Raw genomic sequence first — 26,200 nt, 5'->3', positions numbered from 1 at the left:
TATTGTGGTGGTGATTGTAGAAGTTGAGGTAGTGATGATGATGTGGTGTTGGTTGTAGTAGTAGTGGTGGTGGTGGTTGTAGTAGTAATGGTAATGATGATGATATGGTGGTGGTGGTGGTTGCAGTAGTAGTGGTAGTGATGACGATGTGGTGGTGGCGGCTGTAATAGTGGTGGTAGTGATAGTGTAGTAGTAGTGGTAGTGATGATGATGGAGTGGTAGTCGTTGTAGTGGTGATGATGATGTGGTGGTGGTGTAGTGGTAGTGATAATGATGCAGTGGTGGTGGTTGTAGTAATTGTGGTAGTGATGAAGTGGTAATGGTGGTAGTAGTAGCAGTGACAGTGATGATGTGGTGGTTGGAATACACATTATAGGTTATTATAATACATGATTACACACATTCTCTAACTTCATTTTTTGACAGCTTCATTGTGGCATAAATATACGCAACAGTTCTGAACCATTTTATTGTGGATTTTGATATTGTTTGTTGTTTTTCTTGTGTCGTTATGTTGACATAGAGACCGAATGAATGGTAATGCTTACATTCCCAGCCCAAGATATAATGGCGCTGAATGCTTTCATTGGTGGACACTTTTTAGGCTTTGTATGTATTCTCATTCGTTTAATTCTATGGTTCCTTATAAATCTATGAAGGTTACTCTTTTTGATGTAAGTTCAAAATCTGTGGAGCTCTCCGACGCTGGTGGCAATTTAGAGTTGAATTAAAGAAATAAGAAAAGAAACTAGATCCTACTTAGGACAAACAAACACGCAAAATTAAGGAAAATGCCCCCAATCCACGGATGAACGGTATGATCAGAGGTTATAAAGTAAAATAAGTCAATAACAAAAGAGTCACGGTTGCTGCCGATTTTCTAGGTAATCCTAGCTGTCGCGTTTGTGTCAGTTTGGATTCATGAAAGTGAATGGAGTGACATTCGTCAGCAGATGCCTAGGCCTAAGACTAAGACATAAAACTAAAAGTAAAAGGACATCGAGTTCGATACATAAGAAGTCTGCTGCTGATGATGATGAGTATTGTGTAAAAGTAAAGTAAAGTTCCACAGATTATAATCACACACTTCAAGGAGTTTGTCATAACTTCTGCTTCTTATTCTTATAACTTATTCTTCTTATTTCTGACTGCACAGCAAAATACCTAATTCCAGTTCTCAGTTTCTAAGTAAGGGATGAAACATCATTTTTTCTTGGCTGTCATTATCCCCAGACACCTGTCTATAATAATGAAAATTCGTTATTCCCTGACACATATTTGAAACTCCGCTCTTTTAAAAAATTATCCACATTCCAAAATGTGGAATGTTTCCAAAATGCACATCATAGAAAAAAAGGAAAGTTTATAAAATATCTATAAAAACATAAAATTAACCAACATTAAATCAGTTGTTAATCCATATACACAATATGCGTCGACTTCGAAGTGGGTGTCATGGCCGAATGGTGTAGTCGTCTGCCCGGAAGTTTTACCAGAATCGACGTTGCGGGTTCAAATCCTGGTTCCGCCACTTTTTAAAAAAAAAATAAATTCCGTCTTCTTTTTACAGAACGTTGCAAGGGATAAATGTCCCATCCATCCTCCCCCCACCTCTTTTTTTTTTATCTCTCTCTCTCTCTCTCTTTCTCTCTCTCTCTCTCTCTCTCTCTCTCTCTCTCTCTCTCTCTCTCTCTCTCTCTCTCTCTCTCTTGGTTCCTTTCTAGTTTCTAGCAAATTGTCATATTCGTCGTCACTCCGATCTCAAAAAGTGTCTAAATAGAATAAATAATTAAAAAGCAATTAAACAGAAATATTCAAAGAGCGACCAAATGGTCAGATAGAGGAAGAAAAAAACAAACAATAATGTTTTTTAAAAATAAAAACAATTTTAAGAAATTCATGCTCAGAAACGGAACAAAAGGCCGAAAAAAAAAGGAGAAAAGAATAGACTCGCTCAAAAAAAAAAAAAAAAAAAGGATGGATGGGACATTTATCCCTTGAAACGTTCTATACGAAGAAGACGGAATTAAAAAAAAAAAAAAGTGGCGGAACCAGGATTCTAACCCACAACGTCGATTCCTGTAAAACTTCCAGGGCAGACGACTAAACCATTCGGCCATGACACCCACTTCGAAGTCGACGCATATTGTGTATATGTAGTAACAACTGATTTAATGTTGGTTAATTTTATGTTTTTATAGATATTTTATTAACTTTCCTTATTTCTATGTGCATTTGGAAACATTCCATATTCTGGAATGTGGATAATTGTTTAAAAGAGCGGAGTTTCAAATATGTGTCTGGGGATAACGAATTTTCATTATTATAGACAGGTGTCTGGGGATAATCACAGCGTTTTTTCTTCAACTTCAACTCCATTACAGTTTCAGAGACTTTGTCACAAAATCAATGATGGATGAGACACCAATGACGATCCGCATTCACTCTGACAGCGGTGAAGATATGGACTGGACTGTTAGGCCCAATGAAGTCACTTTCTTGCAGACCTTGGTAGGTTATGATTAGGTCGTCAGATTTTTCACTGTTTATTTTGGAAAATAAAAAAAAAATGTTTTGGTTGATTGTATGTATGCATCTTCTTCTGTATCCATGACATCCATAACTTGCTTTTCAATTTAGAGGGTTTAGTTAGGTTTTCAAATGCTCAAAAAAATTTTTTGGATTAATTAAGGGTGGTCAAAAAGTGACCAAATCAAATCAATTGGTGTAAATGTTGGAAATTATTTTTAACAAGAAATTTTGTATAAATAAAATAACTAAAATATTAAATGACCAGTATCATCCACTAAGACCATCAATTATTATGTCAGAAAGAAGTGGTCGCCCTTTCTCTATTTCAACGAAAACAGAGAGACACCGAAAATCTTTTCTGCCGTCCAGTATTAGGCTTTATAACAACAAGCAATAATCATTTTATATAATTATTTCTCATTTTTACTTTTTTAAAATATAAATATTAATTTATTAATTTATTTGTTTTGCAATCTTTTCAATTTTCAATTTAGAGTGACAGTTTTAACTATTTTACAGTGTTGAAATTATTCATATTAAAAAGCGCAGCTCTGGTTATAGAGCTGCTCCTTTTTTATATATATACATCCTATTTCCATTGTATTTTTATCTTATTGTGTAAATTATAACACGTCTGTACAAAAAATTTCCTTTTTGGGATGCAATAAAGTATTATTATTATTATTATTATATTATTATTATTATTATTATTATTATTATTATATATTATTATTATTATTATTATTATTATTATTATTATTATTATTATTATTATTAATTTATGGTATTTTTGATTTGATTTCTCGTATTATTTATTATTTTAGTATCCGTGCATGAGGGGTTGGTGTTTTGATCATAGTTTGTTAAAGAAATGAAAATGCCAAGACACTGAATATGATCTGACTCTAACGTTGCAAGTCGATAAAATGGTACTAACAAATAGGTGAAAATTTTGAAAGGCTTGGAATGGAAACAGTACAAACAATGGATGTTTTAGGTATAAACCCAGCAAAAGCCACCAAAACAATAAACAAAGGAACGTTGAAATCAAAACAAAAAATGTAGTGAGAATTGTAGTGTAGTGTATTTCTTGGTGATTGGAGTATGAATGAAACAATAGTGTGGTGTCAATGTGTGAGTAGAGAGTCCCTAATGTATGATAGGAATAATATGGCAGGTCATCGTATTGAGAAATGGAATATTTCTAGAAATTAATGGGAAATAAAAGAGATGATAGAAATGTAATAGACGTAGTAGTAGAAGTAGTTGTAATACAAGTTATACCGCTCCCTAAAAAATGGTAGCAGTTTTACAAAGATTGAATAGTATAAAAGTAAAAGTGTGATCAATTAACCAATGTCAATGGGCTAAATCTTAAAAAGGTAAAAAGTATAACGAGAAACGAATATCTACAAATAAAAGTGGGATTTTACAAAATATTTAAAATGCTTTGGTTTTATGATTTCAGGAAATCTTATCAAGGATTATGCCCCATTTGACCCATACTGCCTTTGAATGTAAGTATTAAAAAATTGAGAACATTGAAAAGAAAATTAATTTCATCCATTCCTTCAATTAGTTCGCAAAGTACTGGATATTTTCATTTTGACTGTACCTCAACAGGAAAAGCAAACTGTAATTTAAACATTTTTTGACACAGAAATTATATTAGGACTAAATGAAAGGTGGCTGGTTTGTTAATATATGATAACTAAAGTAAAGTAGTTGGAACTTATCGTATACAGTCATGGGTAAAGTAGAAAACGGTAGGGGCTGCCTGAAGCCGGAAATGGAGAGGCTTCGTATGGGAACAAAATAGACAATGGACGTTTCGGGTACAAACCCTTCATCACACAGCCGTTTAGTTACTTCTTCCCCCATTGGCTACCGTCAAGTAATGGAAACAATCCACTGTCAGCCACAGTGATAACAGCTGTCAAGACGGGGTGCATTGGCAATAAATTATGTCTGCAGGTAAATCTCATTGCTTTGAATATTTCTCTCAGGCAGAGAGTAGTAGAAATTTCATCAAAATACTCAATTTTCTCAGCCCGTTGTGGACGCAGCATCTTTTTCATAATTTTCAAACATATATGGATACAAAGGCCAATTTTTCATCTACAAGACGCAATTATTTTTGTTTACATCATTAAATGGTAAGTGTGTGTTTTGCTCTTTTGAATAATAAAAGTTTTTTATGAAATAAATATTAAAATTATAAGTTTAAGAAATATTTAAAAATTCAAAATATCAAACCAACACTTTTTACCATCAAGTGTGAGGGATCAGAGAAAAGTAGATAAAATTATCTTTCATATGATATATACTTTATTATGTAGATGTAGAAAGGAATCTCAATAATTATTTTTGTTATTAACAATGAGGAGAATATTTCATGATATTTTAGAAACCCAATAAAAAAAAAACTAGATAGTGATGATAAGAGACATTTATTTAATTTGATTTCATTGAATTAAAGCGGAAATTTTAGATATTTCTTAAATTTACTTATTTATGTTCTGTTCAGGTCATGGAGAGACACACTGAAGACGGTCATCACACCAGTACAAATGAAATATGTCGAATTTCTTGTGAAAGAGTACAGAGCCATGCTGAGAGGATTAAAAGACTCTTAAGTCGTTATCAACAATTGACCATAAATATAAATGAGAAATTCTGACATATTTCAATATTTTAATTTGCGAGAAATGTATCTGACTGATACATAATTTAAAGAAATGCGATGCAGGTATTGATACCTTTGGTTCTGTGAGAAAACTCTGAACAAGAAACAATACTTAATGAGGTGAATATGATCCTAATCTTTCACCAGTGATGTGCTATATGCAGTCTATATGGCACACAAATTAAAAGAGGTGCAGGTCAAGTATATAAAAAAAGTAATGGGCATGGATATCTCAAAAATAAGGTTATGAAAATTATTAGTGCTCTTTAAGATTTTCTTATTGGTTTTGATTGTCTTTAAATGAATGTCCTTATACCACAATTTTTAATGGAATTCTTATAAATCGTTGATTCTGTGATAAATATAAGTGATTTATATTTGACTATGTTTCAGGTTTATTAAAAAATTATATTAAGACAATGCTGTGATTGGATTTCAGTTTTACCTTACTCAAAATCCTTACTTTTACCTACAGGTGAACTGATATCTCAAAAACGCCTCAATCTACTGGTATAAAATTTATATGTCTACATTCTACAGATATTCAACATCATTTCCATTACTTTTGTTTTAAAATCTAAAGTGTTGAACATTTTAAGATATTCTCTTAAAAATTTTAATTCATTTAAATTTATGTATCAATTTCATGGGTTATCCCTCTTGCTTTTTAACAACATCATAATTATGATTATATAATCAATGAAAACTCTGTTAATAAGCTGTTTGGTAGTATAAACATATTTTTGCTACACTTAATAATGCCATTACTACATACTACATTAGTTTGAAATTCAGAAAAAATCGATCAAAACGGCGAAAAAATTGTCTCCCTCTCTCAGTGTAAAGCTTGTGACTCATCACTAGACTGGCTAGATTTAACTGGCGAACTAAACTGAAAGGGATAAACGCCCGTGGTCAGCACAATGGGCAAGGTGTTAGAACGGTGGTCGTATCTTTTGGAAGGAAATTCGGAACGGTCGGGTATCGATATGACAGGAAAGTGGAGTATATAGAGATAGACAGATAGATAGATACTAGCGTATTGTGTTTTTATGCACTGATGGGGTTGGGGATAGATAGATAGATAGATAGATTGATTGATTGATTGATTGATTGATAGGAAGAAAAAAAAAGGGGGGAGGGAGGGAGGGGTTGGTTGAGAGAGAGAGAGAGGAAGAGAGAATCGAGGGACAGAGAAAGTAAGAGAGACAGAGAGAGAACAGAACAGCTGGGTGATAGCTTGGTATGTGTGTATATATAAATAAATGGGTAATTAAGTGGGTAAAGTAGTTTTCCAGCACACGTCATGGGGGCAGGTATTTTGGTTATAATTATAATGGCCTGTCGGAATTTTGACTCTAAAGTGGGTTTTATTGTTAAGTTAAGGCAAACTGGCTTCACCTGTGAGCTTTCACCATACATAAGACAGGCACCATGGACAGAGAAGCTCTCTTTAAGCTTTATTGTCGCTTTGTGGTCTTCTAATATGACACTCATCTTTGGTTTGAGTCCTGCTCTGCGCAATGGAAAATTGAATCCTTTTTAACTGAAAAACAATCTTTGTTTTTTGGTTGTTTTTTTTGTGTTACATTACTTCTTTGAAATATCCTTTTTCTTGGCCTTATAATCTATTCATATGGCGATGAAACATACAATTTTGTTTTCCTTCTTTTTTTTTTTAAAGACGAGGATGAAGATGGGGACAGAATAACTGTGAGAAGTGATGAAGAAATGAAAGATATGCTAAATAATGTAAGTATTGGAGTTTTGTTTCATCATTATCTATTCTTCTTCCTCCTCCTTTTTCTTCCTCTTCCTCTTTTTCTTCTTCTTCTTCTTCTTCTTCTTCTTCTTCTTCTTCTTCTTCTTCTTCTTCTTCTTCTTCTTCTTCTTCTTCTTCTTCTTCTTCTTCTTCTTCTTCTTCTTCTTCTTCTTCTTTTTCTTCTTCTTCATCTTCTTCTTCTTCTTTTTCTGATTTTTATTTTACTAGTTGAGAATTTGCAATCATTCATCTATTTTAGTTATATAATGCTACCGTCTTCTGGAAATTAACAGAGCTTGATGAGTGAGATAAATCTTTTGAGATATGAATCTGGCAAAAAGGCAGCCAGATGGCTTTTGCTTGTCTATCAATCTGCAAAAATAATTATATATTTTGATTTCAGCTGTACAGAACAATTTTGACCCCAACCCATCTTTTTAAAAAGAATAAATTATTGTTGTTGTTCTTCTTCTTCTCCTTCTTCTTCTTCTTTCTATCATCATTATTATTATTAATTATTATTATTATTATTATTAATTGTAATTATTATTATCGTCGTCAATTATTTCAATTCGGAGAGTGGATATAATGACCAAGAGATAATCCTTACTGAAAATCAGTTGATAGATTAATTCACCAAATTTGATGTTGAATTCGGACAACTCATATTTGCATCAAAAAACATGTAACCACAAACTTTTCTCAGACCTTGTTTTGGTTCTTATTTCCCTTTTGGTTTATTTATTTTTTTGTTATTGATTTATCTAAATCGAGAGTATGTATTCATAATTGTGTATGGTTTCTTTTCAGTATTTTGGTGAAATGAGCGTTGAGGACAAAGAAAGAGGCCTTTTCCCACCACTTTTTATATTTCCTAAACGTAAGTTAATTGTTTTTTTTTCATTTTCACTCTTATATGTATTTCTGTTTTGTTTTTTATTTGTTTGTTTGTTGTTGTTTTTTTCCACCTCCTTTTTCTTTATGTTTATTACATGAAATTCAATGCAATTATTATATCATAATGGTAGTGGGTATTACTAACTTTTACAGATGTGAATCAGTCACTGTAGTTTTAACATACTTTTTCATGGTGGATAAGATTTATGTTTTATTTTTGTATTTCTTTTTTTTTTTCAGATGGTAAAACTCCACAGAATAGAAATATACATGGATTGAAGGTTAGTATGGTAAGGTATATATGCTGACTGAAAAGAACTTCCTCTAAGATCATAACTTATATAGAGGATTCATGGCCAAACATGAAAACTTGTGATGTCAGATTTAACATTGAATCTTTATTTATCCACAATAATGTCATCTCTTGTGACACATAAGCCAGGAAACTGGATGGAAGTATTGGCTGTTAAAGGCAGTAGTTAAGGGGAAGCTAGATGGATATGCATCCTTTTTCTATGACTTGAATGAAGTCTTGAAGGTTGATACCATTTGATGAAGGGAAGATTTGCACGAAATATTTTCATATAATGTGGAATTTACAAGAAAAACATTTTCAATGATTTTAGCAAAGGGCATCCATGATAAGCACCAATTGGCAGCAAGTGTCTGCATTCTATCCATAAATATATTCTGCATTTTTCCTCTACACCACCAGAGCACATTTACCGCAGTTTCTCAGTTGCTGACCGATACTTTGAACTGAGAGAGACTCTGAGACTTGCTGTCCAGTCTGTTGCAGTTAACACCAACACCTTGTCATGTCATCAGATGACATGATGGTAATGCAGCACAGGGTTGCCAGTTTGTCATTTTTAATACCAAATTACAAAAGCTTGGCTCGCACATCTTACTACAAACATTTTTCATTCTTTAAATGATTTATTGGCTTAGTCTCTTCATTTGTTAGAAATTCTCACAGCACCCTTCACGAATCAATATTTTTTTTCTCAAAGAAACTATTTTACCATTTTTTGTTTCCTTTTTCCAACATTTTAACACAGATAGACATAACCTAATTTGAGGTAACAGTATGTTCATTATTCACGACTTTTTTATTTTCTCCCAGATAAAAACAGGAAGTCAGAAAGAGGAGAAGAAGCCAGAAGCTGTAAATACAATCCCAGATCAAAATGATAAGCAATGTGCAGCGTAAGTGGAACTCTTTTTAAGCATGAAAGCAGAAAAAAAAAATCCATATTTTTTTGTCGATGACGTAATGAATATTGTTATATGGCATATCAAGTTTTATATGAATTGAGCAGCAGGATAAGGGTTAGGGGTTGTGTTAACCCCATGACACAAGCTTTCATATGATAATCAGCTTGTGACCTTTATGTTTGAGTCTTTCTGTGGGTGGCATAAATATGAGTCACTTGAAAATTCTCTTTGTTCTCTTTTTGCACCATATCCAGATGTAAAATGAGTCTGATTGATAACAGCAGTGCCTTTGTCAAAAAGAAAAATTGTAATAGCATTTATCAGATCCTACATATTTAATTTTGCTGTCAGCTCACAGCACTTGTAAGGTACTTTGAGCTTGTTTAGTGGATAATGAGCTAAATAAAACCTCTCGGTTTTTTAAAAAAAGGAACATTTATTGATTAATTTAATTTTTATATTTTATTTTATCACAGATTGAAACATGGTGGTTTTGAAAGCATTTTAAGTGGTGGCAAGATTGACAAAGAAAGTCTTCGCTACCTCGATGTGATAGGACAAGGAAATGGAGGACGAGTATACAAGTATGTATCTAATCTGTTAAAATTTTATTCTGGTGGTCAAAAATACAGTCAAACTTGTCATGGTTACTGCCTGCTGGGGTGGGTGCAAGATTTCTGGCTTAGGTTGGTTTTACAGCTTTTTGAAATGGATTTTGATTTATTTCTGGCATCTAGATCATCTCAACATAATACCAGTGTGGCTCAGCGGTATGATCTTTGCTTTGTACCCAAAAGGTACTAAGTTCGACTACCCGCCTCGTTGTGTGGCCTTGAGCAAGTCACCTAGCCCTAGCTCACTTTGCTGTGCTGCACTGTGGCTGTCGCCTGGGTTATTCCAGTCTTCCCTTGGAATAGACCCAAAAGACAAATTTCCCCTTGAGGATGAAAAAAGTGAATTTTTAAATATTTATTTATTTTTATTTGAGTCAATGGGTGACATTTCAAAATAAGTTTCAGGCTTTTAAAAAATTTGTTGGAATTGGATTTCAGGCTTTTTTGGCTGATCTACTTGCAGCCATGCTATGTGGAAATCATTGCTATAAATGGTCATTGTGGAGGAATGGGCTCAATCCTGATCTATTGATCCAGTGGCTAATACGTAGCATGGTTACTTTGAATCTGTAAAAAATTAAGGCGGTGTGGAATAGAACTGATGCCAAGTTATCATCATCATTGCCTTTATCACCCTGGGTCAGGATATAGGCCACGGACAAACAGTTTCCATCCTTCTCTATCCTGAGCTAACTTTTTTTTTATCTCATTCCATGTCTTACCACTTCTCTGTATATCAGCTTCTTTAATTCTTCTCCATGTTCCTCGTCACCTTCCCCTTGATCTTCTGCCCTGAGGGTTCGAGTCCAATACTTTCTTTGTTATAGTGATGCCAAGTACCTCAACATAATGCCACTAAAAATATCCAGACATGAGACCCCCTCAAGCTCAAGTTTTTAACATTGATGTGGCAATAACCCCAATCTTAAAGAATGAGCTATTAATTGAAACAACATTACTATTATATTTTTGATACTCAATGCATAGTACAAAGCTTTTCAAATTTGAATTTTCATTGAGTTTACAGAATAAGTAAAATATTGTAGTAACTATTATGAGAATAACAAGCAACATAAAGTAAGCTATTCACATATTTTCAATGTTTTGACTAAAATTGGTTCTTCTCATTTTTCGATATTGTATATGTTAACATTAAGAGGTATAATACTGTTCATTTTTACAAATTTTCTTATTGCTTAGCTGCGAACTGTCTTGGTAAGATCAGGGCTGTCCTGATTTGGCTATCTGGAGAAAAAAAAAAAAAAAAAAAGATTGGACTGTTGATATGCATGAAAATGACCCTGGCATATCCCAGGATTATGATTTTTGACTAGCAAATAAAACAAGAATCAGACAAATCTAAGCCTAGATTTTATTTTATAATAGACAAACATCCCTGCTGCCTTTTTGGGTCCTGATAGTAGTGCGCTTTACCTCGTTGAAAAGTTGACCACTTTATTATTGATAATTATTTCGCAATGTCCCCTCTTTTTTCCCTCCAATTTTGTTTTCAACCATTTTTATTACCTTTTCTTAATATTTACCATTCGTTTTCAGGGTTGTACATGAAGCCTCTCAGCGGATCATGGCAGCCAAGGTCAGTGAATGAGGGGAAGAGAATTTAAATAATTTAAAGGGCCTGATATTGTTGTACTACTGTGTTGAATTTGAAATGGAGGATAATTTTTAAAATCTTTTTGAACTTAAACGATCATTAATGATATAGAATAATTAATAAGAATAATGCAGTATCTTTATTTGTTGCCTTTTTTTTCTATTAACCCAAAAGAAGTTTCTTTTGGTCTTCTTTGAGTTTATGATAAAGATTCTTTTATGGTGGTTAACTTGGTTTTAATCACTCTAAAATATATAAGATGTACAATTTATATTATGTATGTTTGTAAACGGTTTTAACAATATGAACAGAAAAGCCTGATTTTCGAAACATAAGTCAAGGTGATTAGTGCAATTGTTTTGTTAATTTCTGCACTAAGTTTTTGAAGCTAATTATTGACAAACAACAATACTTAAGCAGTTGTATATCAAAGTTTGTGTGTGTGTGTGAGGGGTTGTGGGGTGTACAATTTATGTTTATTTTTATTATTTTAAAAATAAAATATTGAAGAATTATAAAAATTTGACGTTATACTTTTTGAATTCAAGTTTCCAAATGTCAAGAGAACCTCCTCTTGCCCATGATTTGGAGATGCTTAATGATGAAAATACTTTTCTATTTCTTTTAGAAATTTGTTGGTTTTTTTCCCATACTAGAATCTACATCACAAACATAACATTAGGGAAACATGGAGCAATTATGCAATGCAAATTTATTGTCTTCCTTTTTTTTTTCCTCTCTCTTTCAGGAAGTTGTATTAGATATCTCGGTGGCCATTCAGAAGCAGATCATATCAGAGTTAGAAATATTGTACAAAGTGAGTGAGTCTTTATGGGGGCTTCTTGTACTTCTTACATTGCTTTTGTGTATTAAATTTTAAAAAAAGAAATGAAACAATTACAATCAGGTCTCAAATTTGGAACTCCACAATCTGGATGTCTTCATTTTCCGGACAGATTGCGTGGGTTCGGATTTTTTCTTTTTTCCATTTTCCGAGTCGCTTTCTGTCTTTGTCTTGGATTTGGATTACTTGTTTTATATTGGAAACAATCAAATGTATAGTTATAGTTTTAGGGAGACGCATTTATTTTCCCTTGTAAATCATCTCTTTGCTATGTACTGATATATTTTTTGTTTATAATATATAATGGTTTGAGTGTATTCCTCTTAGTAGGGTCCAGTGTTTGTGTCTGGATGAGATGTTTAGGTGATCTCAAATTAAGGACACTGATAGTGCGCTCTTGGAATCCACACTTTCAATTGTAAATCTAGATTATTTGAGTATTCCATTTCTTCCTTTTTACTGGCGTTGAAATGACCTAAATGTGTCTCAAGTGCTGTAAAAGCCCCTAAAACAAACACACTTTCAAGACATGTAAAAGTCAAACTTCTCCTCTTGGTGCAATGTAGAATGATAAATAGTACTGATTTTTTAAAATCCATATTTCTTTTCAGTGCAATTCTAGGATGATTATTTCTTTCTACGGGGCTTTCTTTTATGAGAATAAGATTTGTATATGCACAGAATTTATGAATGGTAAGTTTGGTTTTTGTTTTGAATAAGTTGCAAAAAAAACCCTTTTCATTGTAGTAATAATAATTTGTTGGATGAAATAAGCTCCTTTTAGAATATCCTAATCAATTGCACACAAAGCATAATGAAAATAAAAAAGAAGAAAAATTGTATTGTTTTGGGTTTTTTTCTGATTAGAGTCAGAACTTAACCTTGTAGACATACAAACTGATTACATAAAAGATGCTTTTTAATCAACAGGAAAATTCAATACTTATATTCTTCCAACCTTTTAGTTGCAAGATGAAGATGTATATTTATTTATTTTACAAAGGGAAAAGTCGGTGATATTTCAATTATATGTTTTTCCTCCTTCTTCAGTGAAAATAATAAAATATCAATAGAATGAAATTGGTTCCTGCCTATGAAGGGTTAAATTGGATATTCTGAAATTAAGTTCTCTTTTATCGTCTGCATTTATTTTATTAAAAGTTTTTTTGTTGTTGTCTCAATTTAATAAATCTCATTTCCTAATCCACAGGATGTTCGTTAGACAACTATATTCCAGTCTCTGAGCCAGCATTGGGACAAATTTGTTTATGCGTTCTCGAGGGAATGTTTTACATGTGGGATCTCAAAATATTACATCGAGGTAACTGTTTGTGTTGTCTTTGTTGATCATCATTAGTGACCAGTTCTTAACAAAAACAGTTCAGTTTCATAATCAAGTTTTTAAAGTAAATTAAGGCAAGGTTTCATTAGTGCAGCTGTGTGGTCTTGTGGTGGGACACTCGCTTCCGGATCGGAAAGTCCTGTGTTCGAGCCTCGCTCAGTGCATAATTGAGTCCTTGGAAAGCGCCCTTTACTTACATTCTGTGACAATATCTAGGCATAAAATGAGTACCTGGACGTTAACAGCATTGTCTCTGTCCAAAAAAAATTGTAACATTGCCTCACAGGCATCGTGTCACGTCTGCATTTTAAGTGTTGCTGTTGGTGGTGACCCCTTGTAAAGCACTTGGAGCACATTTAGTGGATATTGCGCTTTAAAAAAAAAAGCTCATGGTCAAGTGAATAACATTTCAGTATAAAAATAATTCATGAATGTGAAATAAAAAAGGGAAAGGAAAATTCTACATCCGAGAGCAGTGACTAATGTATTTGGATAGTCCAGGTTGTCATATTGAATGAATGAGTTTGTCTTTTAATTCAATCCTTTGATCAATTAAAATCATATGGAACAGTTATCTTAGTTTTGTGGTTTATTGTTTTCTATGTTTGTGAGTTGCATTCTCTTTATAATAATCGTCAGACCATTTGAAATATTGATTTTATGTGACTTGTTCTCATTATAGTGATTAATTTGTTGGACATGACCAGTTACAAATACATTCCTCTAATATCAGCAAACTTGAGATAAATTATGGACAACAATTATATTGAATGTAAAACAGTTTGATTGTTTATTGCGTTACTTACACAAGTTTTGAATTTGAAAATTATGTAAAATTTTATTAATTTATCATTTTATTCAACTTTTGAAGTCCACATTTTATCTTCAAATTGATGTATATTAATCTCTCCAAATGGCAGAGAAGCTTTCTATAATATCTTTTGGAAATTTTGACAAAAATATTTTTGAACAATAGATAAACCAAACGTGTTTACATTTTTATTTAGTTAAAGAAAGAAGACTCTATACAACTAATTTAGTGATCAAATTATCAATGATTTTAAATTTGCAGATATCAAGCCATCCAATATATTAGTCAACCATACAGGTGAAGTCAAACTCTGTGATTTTGGTGTCAGTACCCAGGTGAGGACATCTGATGACTTAGAGGGATAAACATGCAAAGACACATTTTCCAAGTTATGAGAAAATTGAAATTTTAGATTGGACTATGCATCTTGTTTCAAACAGTACTCATTATTTATAATAACGTAGTGTAACATAATAATTCATTTATACAGTGCGCAGATCCACAAAGTGCTCTAAGGCTCTACACATACAAAGACAACGGGTAACACAAAACGCAAATACTAATACTACCCAAAAGCCTGTCTGAATAGGAATGTTTTTTGAAAGTTTCCTAAAATTGCTGAGCTCGGGTGTGTCTTTGATATATCAAATTTATTCCTTACTCTGAGGCCCCAACAAAGAAAGATTTTTCAGCGAGAGATAGTTTTATACAATTCAAGAAGTACAGATGCTAATAACCAGTAGACTATGCATTTTCATCCCCCAAAAGTGCAGAAGTATCAAACTATGATTTTAACTGAGAGGTAATATACATATGTTCAAGTACTGAATAATCTAAGGGGGGTAATTTTGTTTTTTACAAAATTGTGACTATACATTTTTTTTTATTCTCTTGGTCTTCATATTTTGTGATGGCTGAAACGTATTTTCTTTTATAGAAACCTGTAAATTAACTCCTTGCATAGGTGGAATGTTAGAATTATAACAATATTTATTTATTCTTTGGGGAGTAGTGGAGGGTTAAATTCCTATCTTTTGATATCATTATTAAAAGAAAGCAAACTATTTATTTCCTTCTCCCCTCTCTCTTCCTCCTTTTCTTCCTCCTCTGGTCTAAATTATGTAAAATAAAAGAGTGAACACAACTCTCATTGTAAACAGTTGTTATTGCCAGGCTTCGTTTAAATAGAATATAGTTGCTCTGTCTGGGACCCTCATCTTCATCAGACAACAGGCGCAATCAGCTCTCCCATCTTTAATCGATCGTGCAGATCTACCAACTCGCTTTGGTCAATATTTTAAAGAAAAAACGGATACCATCAGGAAAGAACTGTCATCTGAATCGATTCATACTACATTTGACAAGTTTCATGGTGATTCATAAACATATTTTTCAAAGATTACTGAAGCTGAATTATGTGATTGCATTATGTTGTCTCCGACTAAAAGTTGTGATTTAGACCCCGTAAATACGGCCATTCTAAAAAAGTGCATTGATGTAATTTTAACACCATTTACATGTATTGTTAATAATTCGTTGCAGTCAGGTGCTGTACCAGACATTTACAAAGTTGCTCATGTCAAACCTCTTTTGAAAAAACCTGATCTCGATAAAGAGAACTTAAAAAACTATCGCCCTGTCTCTAATCTTCCTTTTCTCTCTAAGATCTTAGAAAAGCTTGTTTTGAAACAATTACTGTCTCATCTTAAAAATAATTGTCTTGAAGAAAAATTTCAGTCTGCTTATAGGCAAAATCATTCGATGGAAACCGCACTTGTTAGGGTTGTTAATGATCTCCTCTCTGTTATAGACAATGGTTCATGTTCTTTGCTGAATTTGCTTGACCTATCGTCTGCTTTTGATACTATTGATCACAATCTTCTTCTCAAACGTCTTGAAATTACTTATGGCGTGTCTGGTGCAGCGCTTGATTGGTTTAGGTCATATTTGTTTAATCGTAAACAGATTATTATGGTGGATGAATATAGATCTGAGGAAATCTTTCTTGATTGTGGGGTTCCCCAGGTTCAGTACTTGGAACCGTTCTTTTTGTTCTGTACGTTGGCCCTCTGTCTAAAATCATCAGAAGTTTTGGTCTGTCTTACCATCAATACGCTGATGATACGCAATTGTACTGCATTTCCAATACGAGAAATTTACAAGAAGTATGAGCCAATAGTAAAAATTATATCCAAAGTGTTAAGAAATGGATGAATGAGAACAGACTGAAACTGAATGATGATAAGACGGAGGTGCTGTATGTGGGGAACAGGAAGTGGAAAAGTGAAACAGATTTGAAGTTGGGAGATGCCTCCATTCAAATTGTTGACAAAGTGAAAAACCTTGGCACATTCTTAGACTCTGGACTGTCGATGGAGCATCGGGTTAATAATTTGGTTAGATTTCTCTTTTTCCAACTAAAAAAGATTGCTTCCATTAGACGGTTCATATCTGAGGATGTGACCAAGCATCTGGTTGTGTCCCTCGTACTATCGAAATTGGATTATTGTAATGCTCTGTTGTTTGGCGTTTCGCAATACAATCTGAGACGTCTTCAGATTGTCCAAAACAGCGCTGACAGACTAGTATTCATGAAGCATAGGTGCGACTCTGCCGGACCTCTACTTCATGACCTGAATTGGCTGCCTGTTGAGAAAAGGATTAAATTCAAAGCTTGTGTTTTAGTGTATCGTTGTCTTGAAGGTAATGCCCCTTCCTACCTTTCGGAACTAATTGAAAGATATTCAAAACCCCACCCTTTACGTTCGGCCAGTGATTCCACAAAACTATTTGTCCCTCGAGTTTGGAAAAATGCTGGAATGAGATCCTTTTGTCATTTCGGACCCTCTATTTGGAACGCCTTACCGCAGAGCATTCGTGAAAAAGAATCTTTGTCTATTTTTAAACGTTTACTTAAAACATATCTGTTTCGATTTTAGTAGATGGTATGAGAAGCAAGATAGGTTTGGTTTGTGTTGTGTGTTGTGTTGTGTGTGTGTGTGTGTGTGCTTGTGTGTGTAAATAATTATGTTTTCAGCCTAAGTAATTTGTAATTTAAGAGCTTAGAGTCTGGTGTCTCGGAGTTATAGCGCTATATAAGTTTTCAGCATTATTATTATTATTTATCATCATCATCATCATCATTATTATTATTATTATTATTATTATTATTATTATTATTATTATTATTATTATTATTATTATTATGAAAAAGAAAGACAACCATATCTTTAAATCAATACAGAAAAATAAGTTTTACATCAATCTGTTTAGTGAGAATACATCGTTAATCCACGTTATACATTTTTGATGATCTGAAGATCTGATTTTCTTTCAGTTGGTCAAGTCCATTGCAACCACATTCCTTGGGACTAATGCTTACATGGCTGTAAGTATTTTTTAAAATATTCGTCAATGATGATGTAAAATGGAGTTTTGGCGGTGTGGTGGTTGTGTGTGTGTGTGTGTGTGTGTGTTGCTGGTGTTTAGTGGGGGAGGGGGTTAATTGTGAATTCAATAAAAAGTAGTTGTACGGGTAACTGCTAAACTGCTACTGTTGTTATCGTCTTTGTCATTGTAGTCATCATTTGCTATTATTTTTCTCTGTATCTATTTATTTTCAATCTGTTTTGAATGTAAATGTTTTTGCTGATTAAAAATACAAAAAAAAAAACTACAAAAACAAAACACAGCACACTTTCTTTTTTTTTAGATTATGTGAAAGCTTACTTTTTGCAGGATGATTTATCATAATTTTGATCACACTTGTTCCTTTATAATCTTTCTTTTTACTTTTTTGAATCCACAGCCTGAACGAATTCAAGGTAAAGACTATTCAACACCAGCTGAAGTTTGGAGTCTTGGTGTCACCTTGTTTGAGGTAATTTATTTTGATGTTAATCTTCTCCTCTTCATTCTTCTCATGTACCTCCTTTCTTCTCTCTCCTCCTCTTCCTTCTCTTTGTCCTCCCCCACCTCCTCTAATCCTCCCCAACCATCACCTCCATTACTTTAATGGCTAAGTGTAAAACACAAAGAAATTGCAACCTGCAGACCAGTGATACACTTTTTTTAAAAATTACATATGGAGAAGAAATGAAGTTTGAAAAGGGATAAAGATTATGAATTTTGACATTGTATGAAATAAATTATTTATGACATCACATTTTTTTTTGGCGGGTGATTGTGATGAAATTATTATGTTCTTTATAATTGATGGATGATAAACAAATATTCGAGAATATTCAATCTGAGTGGATGATTAATAGCGAATGTAATCACTTCAAGATTATTTCTATTGTCAGCTGCGTTATGTATACGATAATAATAGTTTCAAGATAGACTTTTTCACGGTTAAGTAAAGAGTATTCTGTGTGATTGTAATTATTAAAAAATTGGTGAAAAACATTAGATTGGAGGTTTATGGTTTGTGGTGATTTACATATATGTAAGTCTGCTTAAGAAAACCCGGAAGGATGCGGCAAGCTTCGATTCGAGATATGAGCCAACATTGAAGATAAAGTGAATTTTTTCTAAATATTTGATTTTTATGAATAATGAATAATGCTTCTTAAACCATTTAAGAATTTATTCATGGTTGTAATAAAGCTTGAAAATAAAAGTAAATGTGTTTATTTTTTGATTTTGTAAGACATGTCAGTTTATTTTTTGATTTTGTAAGACATGTCAGTCGCAAAATTCGGATTAAATAGCTAGATTTTTGTACTAAATTTCAAGTTGTTTTGGATCTCAACAACTCCATGTTTACACACCCAACCTTATCATGTTATGCATCAAACGAAAGGATTTTCACACGGCTTTCCATTCACTACAAATGCGCACATATACAGCCCTTCATAACCAAACATGTCTAGATTCCAGGAATCTGGATAGGAGGTTATATGGGTCTTGTTTATGTTGTGATCCCTAAATTCTACTTTCCTCACAACTCTACCTATCAGAATGTCTTTACCATTTTATTGATTATTACCTTTTTACATCATTTACAACATTTCCTTTATATATATACATTTAGTATACATTATTTATTACATCGGAAGATTTACGTCTCTAAGGACAAGTTAATTAAGATGGCAACTGATCAACCTCAATCGGCTCAGTTCCTTCAGTTTGGACAATCTTGCTCCAGAATCTCATTCTATCATAATAAAATGGAAATAATCTGTATTTGTCTCTTCAATGTAAATTTTGATATCAATACAAAATACAATTTTAAATAATCTGTCACACGTTTTTACTTTTACCCTAGTCAGTACGGTATCTGTTCAATTGTCTTAGTTTCCTGTACTTTTAATTATTTTTTCGTTTAGGATTAATGAAATATAAAATAATTATGTTTATATCTGATTAAACATGGTATACAAGGGTTACTTATTAACTCATCATGATATGTATGAAATATCATGCCAATATCTTGAGAAATGAGAAATATTTTGCTTATTTTGTTGGATCGCCATGCAGAACGGGGAAACAATCTGAATGTTTTTATCAGATATTTAAGAAAAACAACTTTGTTTTCAAGAGAAATATTTTATTATATTTTATTTTTCATTTAGCATCTTCTAAGGTGTCTATTCTATCTGATAATGTAAAAAATGCAGTATCTGTTGATGACAATCGTGTTATTTCAGTAAGAAATAAAGGGAAAAGATTAAAGTTTGTAAAGCGCTTTTAGCATGTTTAGTGGATATTGCGCTGTATAAAAGCTCACTTTTTTTTTTTTTTTAACTTGATTTTTCTTTGTTTTCAGTGTTTCCCATAGTAACAAATTTTATTCAGAAAAAAATTCATAACTTGGGTTCTAATAGACATAGAAAGAAAATTTAAAGTGGTAAATGATCACCACTGCATATATAACTCAATTTATGAAATTTGCACGTCCTTCCGGGTTTTCTCAACCAGTCACACATATGATACTTGACAATATTTTTTATTCACATTGTTTCATACTTTTTTTTTCAGCTCATCACAGGAAAATTTCCTTTTTACACAGTAAGATTTAATAATTTTGTTTGAATTAAGATAGAAAATATGCATTAAAACTGATTACAATTATTGTTAATGTTTTTTCTTATTATTATTGTTATTATCATCATCATCATCATCATCATTATTAGCATTACTCCTACCACTACTACACTACTACTATTGGCATTGAAATTGTGTTTTGTTGTAATATTTTATTTGTTATATTTTGATATTTTATGATAGCGTTGTTTACATGTAATGCTGTTTGTGTGTTTTAATTGTTTTTGTTTGTTTTTTTTTGTAGCTTTTTAAACCAAATATTTTTACTCAAATTTGTATTTCAGTTGAATGAAAACAGAGACAAGGCAGTGCCAATCCAACCATTTATGGTGATGAAAACAATCATTGAAGAACCACAGCTGACACTCCCGCCAGAGTCTTTCTCATCTCATCTCATAGACTTCATCAGTAAATGGTTTGTACACTCACAATAAAAACAAGCGTATTACTTAACTCACTCAATCCTAAAAATTTTTGCCACTTTTCGAAATTGGAGAAAATGTAATAAAAATGAGCATGTGCATAGATAGTTTAATTCAACTATCATTAACGTGTAAAAATTAAGAAAATTAGCTTTGATACGACGCCTCTAATTTGTCTGAGAAAAATGTAATAAATGGGGTAAAAGTAACCCCGGGTATACTACGGATATGGTCGGTATTAGGGTTGAGTGAGTTAAGACAAGACCTCATTGAAATCTATACCCCTTGTTGTGTTTTAAGATCATCAGAATCTCTTTAAATGAAAGAAATATACTGCATTAATAAATTTCACCAAAATGCTATTAACTGTACAGCTCCGCGCCTGTGGAACTCTCTCAGTTTTAGAACAAAATCGGTCAGTTTAAGACTGAGTATTACAACCTAGCAGATTTTCATAGTATTAATTTGAATTAATGGGTGATTGAATTATGTTGAAATTAAAAAAAGGTTTGCAAATTACTCGTATATCAGTCTGTAGAAAATAGTTTTACAATTTTTAGTTTTAGATTTGCCAGAAATTCTGTTCTTGATGATAAAAATTTAACACTGGCAGCACGGAACAATGTTGATCCCCAACCTTTTTCTTTTTTTTAGAATAGATTTGTGGGCTTGTTTTGTGTGTCTGTGTTTGTGCTTATGAGTTAATTGTAAAGCACTGTAGAGCACTTTAAAGTGGATGCTTAGGCTCGTTAGAAATATATTTTTAATATTGTTATTTATTATTATTATTACTACACCCTTTCACATGGCATCGTCACCTTGGCATTCCACAAAGGAATGTATAGATAATCCATCAAATACACATCTGATGTCAACAGCAAATTGGGAGTTGATAATCTTTTTTTTCTGTGTTTTTTATGGTGTTATATTTTAATATAAGTTTCATATCTAATCACTCTTTTGAACCATTTCATAACACGAGACTTGACATCAATTTCCCTTTGTGGTTGATTTTATTAGAATTTTCTCTTATTTTTTAAGTTTTTGTTTCATCTTTCAGTTTACACAAGACTCCAGAATTGAGATTAGCAGGCCAACATTTAATAGTAAGTGTGCTGACATTGATTTTTCATTAAAATTGATTTCAAAGTATTTAGTTTATATGCTCAGGAAAGTGTTATTATATTATTACTCTACACCACTCCATTGCATTTAAGACTACATCTAGTTAAGTTTACGTTTCTTAACCCAAAAGGTAATTCTTGTTTAACCATTGGGTTCAAGAAATGGAAATGGAGAATATTTGTTCAATTACCCATTCAAATGAATTCTTTGTTTTTACATTCTTTTGGTCTATCCAATTTTTTAATCAGTCTCATTGCATTTTGATTTATCTTTTTCATCTCACTCTTTAAAAGTATTTCGATATTTTAATTTTTCAAGCCTACATCCTGTCTGCAGTAGTCATGGCTACTCCTAAATTTTTGATGATGAGCACTTAGTGGAAGGTGTAAGGCAAATGTGCAGGAATTTTAGAATTTATTTAAAAGAAATGTGAATAATGTTGAAATAATTCAAGGCCACATAGAAATGATATTGAAATTGATGATAAAAAATTACATGATAATCGATCCAATATGTTGCTACTTTTTTTTATTCATTGTGTCTTGTCAGACCTTAAACCAGTTATGATATCAATAAACTACATTTAATTGATTTTAATTCTTTTTAAAAAAAATTCCCTTTTCCAGAATCATCCGTTCATTCATGGACAAAAAGGACTCGACCCGAGTATAATTGCTGAAATGGTTGCTTCCAAATGTGTATCATCTTAAAGTTATAGCCATATGATTCATTCATTTTTACTGACCGAGGGTCATACATAACAAAAATCCATGATAATGTCATACGAACAGGAGCATAAGCACTGAAAAAACGTTATGAAACCGTTCCAGACAAAACAGAAAGAAAAAAAAAACATCCCAAAAAGTCAACCTGCTTCAACTGGGGATTGAACCTCAGACCTCCTGATTACCAATCAGAAGTTGGATGCTTGACACACAATTACTAAAGTGATATAACTTACATACCTACCGAACCTCTTGAGTTTCCCCATGAAGCATAGGATGTCAACCACCTCTCTCCATCCAACTCTCCCCTGGTTAGTCTGCCATCCTCTAATCGATCTGAACGGCTTCAGTTTTGCTGACCTATTTCTCTGAAAAAAGCCTCCAAGGGAACCAACCACATGGGGTCCCTGACCAACAGCAAAACGTAACATATAGAACGAAACAAGACACCTGTTAGGCGATATTATAATTTTTTTCTGACAGAGACAATGCTGTCAATGACCAGGTACTCGTTTTACACCTGAGTACGGTGAGAGAATGTGAGTAAAGAGCCTTTTCCAAAGTCTCAACTATGTGCCGAGCAAGGCTCGAACCCAGGACCTTCTGATTGAAAGTGAGTGTCACATCACAATACCACATAGCTGCACAAACTAATAAACTTTACATCAACTTTAGTCCCAAGCCCAAACGTTGTTATGGTTGGTGTTTAATCTCTGAGATTGAACAGTAAATTCTGTTTTATGATAATAACCGTTCGATTAAAGTTAAGTCGCAAAACTCTGCTTATTATCATACTTCATGTCACAAATTTTAATACAGAGAAATAAGAAATGAGATTTTTACAATACAATTGATATGATGGTCCACCACAACCACCCTTATCATCATCATCATCTTCATTGTCGTTGTCATCATCATTGTCTTCATCATCGCAATCATCATCATCATCATCATTGCAGTCGTTGTCATCATCATCATGATCACCATCATCACAGTGTGCAGCAGAAGCATATTATATTCATATTGTTATTGTTAATTATTAATATTATCGTTCTTGTAAATATCAACAATGTTAAGACCGTTACTGAATATTTTTAAAATAAATTATTTCTGTCACACCCCTTGTTTTTGTTATTATTTGTAGATAATGAAAGACGATATATTATATGTAGTTAAGTGTTGCTGTTTGAACACAATTGGTGGATTTTCACTATAATAGCACCCTATCCAAAAGGTAAAGGACTTCTATGGGATTCATCTGCTGGGACCATTCTTATGGAAGACTATGGACTTAGTTTGTGACTTTAGGAAAAGACTTTTCGCTTTGGGAGCTTATCAAGTATCAGACTTGTGAATGGATATTGCCTCTCTCTTCAATGTGACTTTTGCGGTCTTATTTTGGAGTGGACTCTCAATCTCTCTCTCTCTCTCTCTCTCTCTCTCTCTCTCTCTCTCTCTCTCTCTCTCTCTCTCTCTCTCTCTCTCTCTCTCTCTCTCTCTCTCCTCTCTCTCTCTCTCTCTCTCTCTCTCTCTCTCTCTCTCTCTCTCTCTCTCTCTCTCTCTCTCTCTCTCTCTCTCTCTCTCTCTCTCTCTCTCTCTCTCTCTCTCTCTCTCTCTCTCTCTCTCTCTCTCTCTCTCTCTCTCTCAGTTGACGGAGGTTGCTCTCATCTTGTAACTATAGAAAGCTATGTTTGTTTTTTAGGGTTTCCCGGAAAAGGAGGAACCCGCTACCAGTGTACTTATTTTGATATTTATCTAAATGTTTCATCTTGACACAAGCACAGGTCCCCCAGTGATGATAATGACAATTTGTCAAAAAGGAGGAAAATCTACCGACCCGTCAATTAAGCCCAAATCTAATGCAAATATAACATAGCTATTCATAGTTATTTAATATATTATTGATATTATTAGTCCTAAAGCACTTCTGATCATTAGTCACATCCTGACCTTTTGCAAATATAATTTAATAAATTGTCATTTCCAGTTAAACATTTTAGAGGCCTATAATGTCGCCCGCTATATCAAGAGATTATGATAAACTTTTGGCCAAAAGACCAGGAGATATTTGTTTTTACATAACAAACCCGGCTAGTGTCTGTATTATTGCAACCTTGTGATGATGCAGCTTGTAAATAAGAATCTTTATTCAATTGCAAAACATATTCCATCAACAACGCAAATTTAAATAAGCCTTACTTTAAACAATCATTTCTTAATCGATCAGCCTAACATATTATCTCTCTTTTATCTATGATATCTATAAACCTAATACGACTGTCATCTGCATTTTTTGCGGCCGCAAATATCAGGGCGATCCGCAAATTTTGGCAAAATTCCCAAAATTGGCAAATCGTGGCAAATTTTGGGGGGAAAAAAAGAAGCGAAAACAAAATAACGAAAAAAAAAAAAAAAACGAAACTTGAGAAATGTTGCAGGTTTGCCTGGGCCCAAACCAAGGGAAGCTACTCTCTACGGATAATGATCCTTTAAAATCTTTGTAACAACGCTAATCACTTAATTAATAAATGAAAATGTAGCCTCCTTAAATGTAATAAATTGTCTTTTATATATATTTTTTTCTGTATCGCGTGTTAATTTTTACTGAAACGCTTAGTTCTCCTCGGCAAATTTTTGGGCAAATTTTGGTCTTTTTGGCAAATTTCTTGGCAAATTTTGGGGGTTTTTTGGGCAAATTTTGGCAAATTGTAGGTCCCAATTTGGCAAAAAATGCAGATGACAGATATGAAGGTAGAAGGTTGGCTGAGAGAGTCATATGGATATGAAAGAGAGAGAATTGATGAATTGATTTTTAATTTTTTTTAAATTGTTTTGTAATTAGACACAAGTTGTAATGAATTCTATTAACAAATTCAGAACAAACAAACAAAAAAAGACACGCTTATAAAACTTATAAAATCGTCAAAGCTAAAAAGTGCACAAATATTTACACCCATTTGCTCCATCCCCTTCCCTTTCGATCATCTTCTCATCCATGGCCACCATGTGTCTTGTGCTACTTTTGACATTTGGCGCCAGTGTGTCTAGACTAATGTCATAACTAAAGGAGTGTCACCAAAATTCATGCAACTGGGCAGAGGTGTCAAAAAATGATAGAAGGTATATTGGTTTTGTAACTACCACTTAGCGGAAAATGTTAGACATGACAAAAACAACGGAACATTTATGAAAAAATCCTAAAATCCCAGATTGTCATCACTGGTCCTACTAAATATTTTTTTGTTTATTTTTTTGTTTTGTTTGCAAAATCTCGAAAAATTGCAAAAAATTGCAAATTTTGCGGCCTCAATGCAAATCAGCGATTGTTTGCGGCTTCAAGCGATGAAAAAAAAAACAAAAACAAAACTGCCATGACAGCATTATCACTAACGTCAACGACATCATCATTATCATCATCATCATCATCAATGTGTCATCCCAAACACTCACTCAGTCTTAGACCATAATGTAGTTGTAATTGAGGTTGACATGTACCCGAAAAAGAATATACAGAAACAGAGAAAAATCCCTCTCTGTAGAAAAGCAAACTGGGAAGGTC

The 26,200-nt window shown here is 33.0% G+C and overlaps 1 protein-coding gene across 2 annotated transcripts; it reads left to right on the top strand.

Moving 5' to 3' along the window:
* The first annotated feature begins 721 nt into the window (after positions 1-721).
* LOC144965734 (dual specificity mitogen-activated protein kinase kinase 5-like) lies at positions 722-23,757 on the top strand. Of its 2 annotated transcripts, none has more exons than XM_078901375.1 (19): positions 722-815; positions 2,385-2,511; positions 4,001-4,049; positions 6,903-6,970; positions 7,791-7,860; positions 8,118-8,158; positions 9,004-9,086; positions 9,572-9,679; positions 11,267-11,306; positions 12,073-12,141; positions 12,780-12,861; positions 13,379-13,489; positions 14,583-14,656; positions 17,659-17,709; positions 18,130-18,201; positions 20,304-20,333; positions 20,654-20,784; positions 21,852-21,897; positions 22,543-23,757. In XM_078901375.1, the coding sequence occupies exons 2-19, from the start codon at positions 2,410-2,412 to the stop codon at positions 22,624-22,626; spliced, it is 1,311 nt and encodes a 436-aa protein (XP_078757501.1). In that variant the 5' UTR covers positions 722-815; positions 2,385-2,409; the 3' UTR covers positions 22,627-23,757. The 2 variants fall into 2 exon arrangements, with proteins under 2 accessions (XP_078757501.1, XP_078757500.1); XM_078901374.1 differs by having other exon boundaries at positions 781-884; positions 22,543-22,768.
* Positions 23,758-26,200: the final 2,443 nt, after the last annotated feature.

Source organism: Berghia stephanieae, chromosome 2, assembly GCF_034508935.2.
Source record: "Berghia stephanieae isolate SIO BIC M18660-M18661 chromosome 2, UCSD_Bste_1.3, whole genome shotgun sequence".
Taxonomy (NCBI): Eukaryota; Metazoa; Mollusca; class Gastropoda; order Nudibranchia; family Aeolidiidae; genus Berghia; species Berghia stephanieae.
This window is presented reverse-complemented; position numbering and strand designations above follow the sequence as displayed.